The sequence below is a fragment of the Eriocheir sinensis genome, unplaced genomic scaffold (genome assembly GCF_024679095.1).
Source record: "Eriocheir sinensis breed Jianghai 21 unplaced genomic scaffold, ASM2467909v1 Scaffold385, whole genome shotgun sequence".
NCBI lineage: Eukaryota > Metazoa > Arthropoda > Malacostraca > Decapoda > Varunidae > Eriocheir > Eriocheir sinensis.
Genome location: NW_026111704.1, coordinates 160,736 through 170,400, shown reverse-complemented (window position 1 = coordinate 170,400; position 9,665 = coordinate 160,736). Strand labels below are relative to the sequence as shown.

The 9,665-nt window shown below is 41.7% G+C and overlaps 1 protein-coding gene across 1 annotated transcript; it reads left to right on the top strand.

Moving 5' to 3' along the window:
* The first annotated feature begins 7,853 nt into the window (after positions 1–7,853).
* Positions 7,854–9,665, top strand: LOC126992019 (putative nuclease HARBI1). Its single transcript, XM_050850694.1, has 5 exons — positions 7,854–7,899; positions 8,713–8,880; positions 9,035–9,089; positions 9,384–9,445; positions 9,517–9,665. Exons 1-5 carry the CDS (start codon positions 7,854–7,856, stop codon positions 9,663–9,665), a joined length of 480 nt encoding a protein of 159 aa, XP_050706651.1.

Genomic DNA, 9,665 nt, shown 5'->3' with positions numbered 1-9,665 from the left:
ATGAGCAACATACATCAATTATTATTACCGCAGGAAGAACGTTAGTATCAACAATCCATAGTCACTCCGCACCCTTAAATCTGGGTGTCTCTCTGTACCGAGTACTACTTCCAGATGTACAACATTTATTCAGTTGTATCAATACCTTTTAACATTGATATAAACATAAAATTAGGCATGTATGTTTTGGGTTACCATATTTTGTTTACTTCATTTTGTTTACCATATATTATCATATTTTACATAGTGTGAATAGAGGATTAATTACAGACTGTAGGTGAGTTAATGTATACTTTTCTTTTGTTCTTATAGGTTAAATGAGCTGCAGCAATGGCAAATGTAGAGGGTCTAGAAGAACTGAATCTCAAACCATCTAAACGAAGGAAGCTGACAGATTTCAACAAGTGCATTGTCTGCCAGGTGGGCACACAAGAAATCTTAAGAAAGCCTAAGAAATCCTCCATACAAACACTAGTTGCTGCCCTCAAACTACGCCAAGATGATGTGTATGAGCGATTGAAGTCTGATCTGGACATCTTATCAAATATTAATGTAAAATGGCACTCAAATTGCTATGCAAAATGGACTAGTAAGGAGAATTTGCGATACAAACAAATTTCACTCTCATCAACAACACTGTCTGGTTCAGCTGGGACAACCAGGGTATCCAGGGACACTGCACTGTAAGATTTCCCCTTCAGAATGGCTGTGGTTACAGAGGAACCATAAATGCCAGACTCTACAATAAGATCCTCGATCCCAGACATTTCATACTTCTTCCCCAGCAGCGCCAGGTAGTTGATGGCAATGTGAAAACCTCCCATCCGTAGAACGGTATCTTCAAATTCTTCTTTCAACCGCCACTGTATCTCTTTCGCCTTCATATAGATTGCAAGATCGAATGTGATAACGCTATCCTTCTGACCAAGGCTTGCCATCATGGACTGCACAGCTTTCATGAGAGTGTAGACAGTGCTGAATTCAGTTGGAGAACCATTTATCATTGGGCAGTAACCAATGTTGGTGCTAGTGGGAACATTGGTGTGAACCATTGCTTGAAAGGCACTCCAACCAGGCACTTTCTGCTGCTCTGTGGGAGCAGATCAACTTCAATCAGTTTCGCCGGCGTCATTCTGACCAAAGCCCAAGCAAGGTCTACCAGAGAAGCAGCTGCATGTAGCTTGTCAGTACAGTTGAACCACTGTGTTTCTCCCTGTCCCAAAAATTGGTAACAGGAGGATGCTTTCCGTACGCACTGTACTCTTTCATGAGTTGACATATCCCTGACTTGAGCGACCGGGTCCTTTCTGTGTGGTCGGCATAGACTGTCCTCATGCTGGACCAAACTTCCCTCGCTGGTAGAGGACCATAGTTGTAGCGTGAGTTGTTAGTTTGCCATCAAGTGTCTCTTCGTTGATGTCATTATTGTCCCCTGCAACTTGGACGAAACTGCCTGGGCGGATGTTTGATGGAACCACCACTCCAAACAAATCACTTTTGGCTAGAATCTCTTTGGCGAGACTAGTATCCATTACTTGTACCTTTCATAAGAAACACAGTGACCCATTCTGTTCAGGATGGTGATTAGCAGCTTTGAACGTGTCATATGGTGGATTGCAAGGCCCAAGGCAGCATGTTTGGGCATGTTTGTGCAGGCATGAGTTGCACAGTGCATAATGTCCTGTGCTAGCATCACAACACGTCTTTCATCTGATGAGCTGCTACATTCAGGTGATGACAAATCACCCTCGCCTTCCTTGTCTGAATTTGTGATGATCCACCTTAGTAGCCAATAGAGTTTGTCTGGTATCAGTGACTTAGATTTGGTCAGTGATAAGTCTGAGATGTTAGGCGGCCTTAATGATATGCCTTGGCAGTCACTGATCTCAGACTTGATAAGCTTGGCTGTCTGGTACAGCAACTTTACTGGATCACCTTTATCCACAGCAGCTGCAGTTAGAGGATACTCACTGATTGTTGAATTGGATTGATAAACAGAGTTCAGGATGTCTTTAACTGATATGGAACTAGAGTACAGGAGCTCTGATTTAGTCCGATCTTGAGGCTGGTGGAAGACAATGTCACCTCCAAAGAATTTCTTTAGTCTCAGTTTCAGTCGCTGACTAGTGTACCTTTCACCCATCACTCCCTGTTCCTGCAGCATGGCTTTGTATCTGATTAGCAATGCTGATGTTTCAAAAGCTTTTCCATGTTGCAGTTCCATGGTAATCTGATCAGCTAATTCTCTGAACACTGCATCATAAGTAGTTTCTTGTCCACCTTCATGGAATGCAGCTGACATAAGGTTGGCCTTGCTGATGTATGAAGCATGACAAGTTTTATGATACCTGGCTTCAGCTGCAATTAAGTCATTGTTGACACCACGTGTGACCCGCACCAGATTATCATCACCCTTTGCGATGGCGGCCTGCATTATTGTCTCACATGCTTGGAATGTACTGACCCTGAACATCTCCTTCACCTTTTTGTGTGTTAGTCTTTTGCAAAACAAATATTTGGTCCAATCAGTGGTGGTGCAGTGTCCCCTGGATACCCTGGTTGTCCCAGCTGAACCAGACAGTGTTGTTGATGAGAGTGAAATTTGCTGTTTGTATCGCAAATTCTCCTTACTAGTCCATTTTGCATAGCAATTTGAGTGTCATTTTACATTAATATTTGATAAGATGTCCAGATCAGACTTCAATCGCTCATACACATCATCTTGGCGTAGTTTGAGGGCAGCAACTAGTGTTTGTATGGAGGATTTCTTAGGCTTTCTTAAGATTTCTTGTGTGCCCACCTGGCAGACAATGCACTTGTTGAAATCTGTCAGCTTCCTTCGTTTAGATGGTTTGAGATTCAGTTCTTCTAGACCCTCTACATTTGCCATTGCTGCAGCTCATTTAACCTATAAGAACAAAAGAAAAGTATACATTAACTCACCTACAGTCTGTAATTAATCCTCTATTCACACTATGTAAAATATGATAATATATGGTAAACAAAATGAAGTAAACAAAATATGGTAACCCAAAACATACATGCCTAATTTTATGTTTATATCAATGTTAAAAAGGTATTGATACAACTGAATAAATGTTGTACATCTGGAAGTAGTACTCGGTACAGAGAGACACCCAGATTTAAGGGTGCGGAGTGACTATGGATTGTTGATACTAACGTTCTTCCTGCGGTAATAATAATTGATGTATGTTGATCATTCTTTCACAAGATATAATAGAATAATAGGGGCAGTTTTTGGTGGCATAAGAAACAATTTATGTTTTATGTGAAAGGAAGGAGAAGTAGTCACAATATGATACAAAAATGGAAAACTAGCATTTTCTTCCACTCTTCTTGCATTTCACGTAATACCCTCATCAGAAGTGAGGTAGAAGCCAAACTTCATATACATGTACTGATAGAGTATTTCATTGCGAACCATTTGATATATAACACATGTATTTTTCGTCCAAAATAACTCTGATTCCTGTTAGTAAAATGAAGTGATTACGCAAAAATTATTTTTCTCACTTTTTTTTGTAAATCGGTCTATATTTTTTAAGTGATACCACAATTTAAAACCACAAACTACCTAGGGGTGTTCCAGAGGGTCTACCCAACGATCCTATCAAGCCAAACCTTATCTGTAGGGGGTGTTGAACGAAATCCCTTATTTGGCCTTGTACAGGAAGTAGCTGCTGGACTACTACTATTGATGCTGTTATATGTATAGTGGGCAGTGATAGGCTGTACTATTTGTTGCTATTGTTGACATAGTAAATTGCTTGAGATATCAGTTATTTGTTTCATGAAACAGTGAGAGGCTAGTGTTTGTTGCTATTGTTGACATAGTAAATTGCTTAAGATATCAGTTATTTGTTTCATGAAACAGTGAGAGGCTAGTGTTTGTTGCTATTGTTGACATAGTAAATTGCTTAAGATATCAGTTATTTGTTTCATGAAAGAGTGAGAGGCTAGTGTTTGTTGCTATTGTTGACATAGTAAATTGCTTAAGATATCAGTTATTTGTTTCATGAAACAGTGAGAGGCTAGTGTTTGTTGCTATTGTTGACACAGTAAATTGCTTGAGATATCAGTTATTTGTTTCATGAAACAGTGTGAGGCTAGTGTTTGTTGCTATTGTTGACATAGTAAATTGCTTGAGATATCAGTTATTTGTTTCATGAAACAGTGGGAGGCTAGTGTTTGTTGCTATTGTTGACATAGTAAATTGCTTGAGATATCAGTTATTTGTTTCATGAAACAGTGGGAGGCTAGTGTTTGTTGCTATTGTTGACATAGTAAATTGCTTGAGATATCAGTTATTTGTTTCATGAAACAGTGGGAGGCTAGTGTTTGTTGCTATTGTTGATAGTGTTCTTTGCTTAGTATACTTGATATTTGTTAAATGATACATGTTTTATGTTGCATAATTAGGCCCTTATTCTTAGATGCTGTCGGCTCTCACATTATTTCAAAAAGGTTGAAAAAAGTGAATCGGATTTTCATGAATTTTCATTTTCACGTTCATAAAACAGCTGCTGTGTCAAACGTTGAGATGATTCTTTATTCATATTGATTAAAAGACGAGAATAGCGGACATCACTTTATTGAAGAGGAATAGAATAATCTTTGGAATACTTTTCAACAACGAAGTCATTTAATCAATACACACACGAAAAAAAAAAACGTATTGCACTTAATGAGCGTTATCAAATGACATATAGATTAGAAAACTGACTTCTGAGAAGTTATATTCTGTTCTCTGAACCACTGGCATATTGTTCTTTTCGTTGTTGACAAGTATTCTAAAGCTAGCGATTCAGGGAACAGAATTTTACTCCTTAGGAGTCAGCTTTTATAATATATGCGTCATTTGATGACGCTAATTTAATGCAATACGTTCTTTTTTGTATAAGAATTCCTAATATACAATACAAAAAAGCACATGGGTAATTATAACTAACAGATTGTTTGACTTTTTTGGTAACACGTCAGTTTCTGAAGCTTATGAAAATATTCCGTTGAAATATCATTGCAAAAACTGATCTCTTTTTATGATTTTCGTATATCATGAGCGGTGTGGGGGGTGATTTCATGGCTTTACATTCCTGGGAACATTGCATTCATAGCATATTTTGGTTTTAACATATAAAGCTTTAATTTAGAAGGGGAAATATTAGGCTACGTTACGAAACACTCGCCCTCAGTGCCAATTCCATTGTTATAACATTGTATAAATAACATACAGGTGAGAGTTTAGTAGAAGTACGTATTGCCATAGTGCTTAATGGCATTGACATCTGTTCTTTGGTTATTATTTTAAAATTTAATAGAAGTACATATTGTTATAATGGTCAGTGGCAGTGAAAACTGAACTTCCACTATTATTTTCGTATTTCATAGCATAACAATAATAACAGCATTTTTTAAATCAAAATTTTTTTTCAGAAAGGGGCAGTATTAGGCTACGCTACGAAACGATACTCCTCCGATTATTTATCAGTGCCAGTTCCATCGTTTTATCATTGCATGACACTTCACACAATACGCATATTGTTTAAATGGTTGAGCCCAATGAAAACTGCTCTACGGTTATTATTATTTTTTTTAAAGATATATATTACATACATGTAGCCTGCAAATGTATTTTAAGCTGTTGATGTAAGCTCGTCGCTGATTGGACAGCGGTTTGAGGCAGTCATTTTTGCCTCTTGATGTTCGGGTATATAAAGGCCGCGTACCCGATGCACTGCAGTCGGGCGAGCAGCTGTGGGGTCCTTCTGCGGCGGCGTGGTTGACCCGCCTGGCTATCCTCGCTTTGAGCCCCCCCGCAGCAGTCAAGTCGACCGGTCGGCTGCTCGCCCGTGAACCGCTACTGGTGTCTACTGGGCGCCTGCCCTGAGAGCCCGTGCCTCCGTCGCTGCTGTTACCCGTGGCTGTGGCGGCGGCGGAGGCGTCCCTACACCCGCCGGGACTTGAATTGCCCGCCCCCCCTTACAGGGCCGTCTTTTGGCCAAAGGCCCTGTCCCCCTATCTTAAGAAGATGCACTGCAGTGGAACGCCAACACTCGTCGAGCAAGCAACTCTCCTGGCCTTTGAGCCAGCTTATAGACTGCTGAGTTGCTCGCTCGGCTCCGGCTACGGCGTGCCCCCGACCAGCTAGGCAGCGCCTCATGGCCTGACGCCTAGCTCCTCTGCAGGGCTCTCTACATAGCCCCTCCTGCCAACGTGCAGGTAAACAAAACAATAACAACAACAACGATGCACTGCCAGTGGAACGCCAGCACTCGTCGAGCGAGCAACTCTCCCGGCCTTTGAGCCAGCTTATAGACTGCTGAGTTGCTCGCTCGGCTCCGGCTACGGGTGCAAGATGCACCCGTGCCCCACGACCAGCTAAACAGGGCCTCATGGCCTGAAGCCTAGCTCCTCTGCCGGGCTCTAACCATAGCCACTCATGCCAACGAGCATGTAAACATTATAAACAAAAACGATGCAACGATGCACTGCCAGTGGAATGCCTGCACTCGTCGAACGAGCAACTCTCCTGGCCTTTGAGTCAGCTTATCCCGTGGGCTTCAGCCATGGGAAAGCCGAGAAGTGGCCGAGAAACGGCATCATTACACTGCATTTTGAGACTAAGAAAAGAGCATGGAACGTATCTCAGAGTACTCCTCTCATAACCATAAAGCCGTTAAAAATATTATTTAAACTCAAACTCCATTCTTTTTGGGTGGTGTTTGTTACAAAATAAACAGTCTCGTGACACGTGGCATCTAGCCGAGAGTCGCTTGTTGTTTACTATAGAGAATTTGACAAGTGATTACTGTATGGATAGCTAATTCAGTCTGCCATGACCTTACAGCACCACCTATGACAAATAAGCCAACCTCAAGATCAATTACCCTTCACATTGACCCAGGGCATGCATGGTGGGTTGCTCAATGCCGCTACCGCCTGCAATTAGCTCGAATTAGGCGTTTTGAGCCGAGCCCCATACGGGGTCCACCGTTTCAGTGGACCGACTCGCGGGAGCCCAAAAATGGGTCCGCTGACGCTGCCGGGTTATAATAGACTGCTGAGTTGCTCGTTCGGGTCCGGCTACGGGTGCAAAATGCACCCGTGCCCCCCAACCAGCTAGGCAGGGCCTCATGGCTTGACGCCTAGCTCCTCTGCCGGGCTCTCAACATAGCCCCTTCTGCCATCGTGCAGGTAAACATTAAAAAAAAAAAAAAGATGCACTGCCATCAGTGACACGCCAGTCCTCGTCGGGCGAGCAGCTTGGCCGGCCCTTCCGCCGGTTGTAGACTGCCTGGGGCCATATTCAGAGAGCAGGTTGTAAGCCTTACAGCGGTGGAAGGCCGAGGTACAACCTCCGCCGAATTCAGGAAGCATCCGGGAGGTTGTTAAGGAGTTGTAAGGAGGATGTAAGTTACGACCTCGACGGAGTTGGTGTAACTCTTACAACCTTCTTTATATTGACATGAAATATGTCATAAATAGTGTTTCTTGACAAATAAATAAAAGTAAGAGGTAATATGGGAAATTCCTTCCATAAAAGCGAGATGGTACAGGTGTTGCGTTTGTTTACATCCTCAGTCAGACCACTGCCAGCACCCACGATGGAGATTCTTATCGCTGTTTTGCATGACCGTGCTTTAAGGAGAGAAAGGAGAATACGTGATCGCCTTGACCTCTCTCCGTGAGTGATGCAGAGCTCATCAGTTAGTACAGACTCCCTCGACAAGAGATTACTCGGCTGATAGCGGAGCTTGAGCCCTATCTACAGAGGAGGACGAGGAGGGCACACGCCATCCCCCACCTGCACACAGGTGCTGCTGGCACTGATAATGTATGCCAGCGGCTCTTTCCAACAAGTTATTGGAAACATTACCGGTAAGTTTCTTATTAGCAATAATACCAGCGGTAAGAACCCCTGAATACGACTTCCAACTCAGTGTAGCCACTGAGTCTTGTAGTAGCAGTATCCTTTTAACCCTTCATAGTTAAACTAGGCGTTTGTTATCACCAAGCTTCACCCAGAGGTATCTGTAATGTAATCGAACCATATCCTTAATGAAAAAAAATGAGTGTCCAGGAATTTTCGGAATTTGTGAAGTTTCATCTCGCCCACCATTTTTTCATGAAACATATACCCCCCCCACACACACACACTGTTTTTAATGTGATTCATGCAACTGTGACCTTGAATTCCATGGGAAAAAAACATTTTCTGAGATACTCCCCCACTTCCACCACAACAATCTTGGGGGACCCGTGGAAATTTTTTTTTTTTTTTTTTGGGGGGGGAATGGCAGAAACTAGTCATTTCCCGTGGAATTGAAGCTTAAAATTGCTTATATCCCAATTTATCCTAACCTATCCTAACTAACCTAACCTAACTTCCTATTTTTTTCACTATCCCTTAATATTAATTTACGGGAAAAACGTTATTAAGAAAAGTTGTTGGAATTGTCGTAATGTAGATGCAAACAACATACAAATTGTTGTGTGAGCGGCTGAGACGAAACTTCACAAATACCGAATTTTCTTGCAAGAATGAGACAGACATGAGGGTGCTCAATGAATTCTATGCATATTACTTTTAGATAGTTTGGGGGATGCAGGGCCTGATACTGGAAACATTATTGAAACTGAATTAAGCTCCAGTAATCAACTGATGAGATTAATTCCATGTTACTGTTTCAGGTCCTTTCCAGCCAAGTGTAAGCCGGGTGTTCATGGATGTGGCAAATGCTTTGTCCAACAAGGCAATGCGTGAGATAAAGATGCCCTCTTCAGAACAAGGAAGAAGAGCAGTGGCTAGAAACTTTTCAAGAATACGCAATTTGCCCAGAGTTGTTGGAGCTATTGAGTGTAAGACTCTAAATAACTGTCCAGAAAAAAATATTTATTAATGATGAAAATAATGGTTTGCTGTTGTTGAAGTAATAATTGATACATCAGCATGTATATTTATATTTATGTTGTCATTGAATATGCAAATATTTATGTGAAAAAATGTCCACAGGTACACATGTTGCCCCCAAGGGTCCAAGAATTGATGAGGCCCTGTGCATGAACAGGTAAAGGTTCCATTCGCTAAACATACAAGTCGCATGCGATGCTGCTGGCTTGATCACTAGTTACTGTGTCAGATTCCCAGGTAATTTCAAATATTAGGATGTCAGTCGGTACTCGACACATTATTACCTAACCGGAAATTTTGAGTACTAATTATAATATCTAAGCCTGATTATAATTCCTCCATAGTACATATGCCAATAAACAGGTAAATGTTTATTACAGTGCAGATGTAGGTTTCATCACAATAACTCATTCGCAGGGTCAACAAATGATTCATTCATTTGGCGCAACAGCTACTTGCGGGAGCGATTTGCTGAAGGAGAGTTTGGAGAGTACCTACTCCTAGGTGTGTATGGTGAGGTGTTCATCCTTAGGATAAAGATAAGTTATTATAATTCTTTTGCTTTATGCTTTGTTATAATGCAGGTGACAGCGGCTACCCTTTAGAATCATTGCTGATTACCCCTGTAGCTAATCCAATGACAGCAGCAGAGGAGCGCTACAGCAGGGCTCACATTAGGACACGTTTTGTTGTGGAGCAAACGTTTGGGGTCTTGAAAAGTCGCTTCAGGTAG

Bases quoted from the DNA above. Each gene is read 5' to 3' on its own strand.
- LOC126992019 (XM_050850694.1), top strand. From the start codon at position 7,854: ATGTATGCCAGCGGCTCTTTCCAACAAGTTATTGGAAACATTACCG. The intron at 8,881-9,034 runs GTAAGACTCTAA...AAATGTCCACAG, and splicing joins AGTTGTTGGAGCTATTGAGT to GTACACATGTTGCCCCCAAG. The intron at 9,446-9,516 runs GTGAGGTGTTCA...GTTATAATGCAG, and splicing joins CCTACTCCTAGGTGTGTATG to GTGACAGCGGCTACCCTTTA.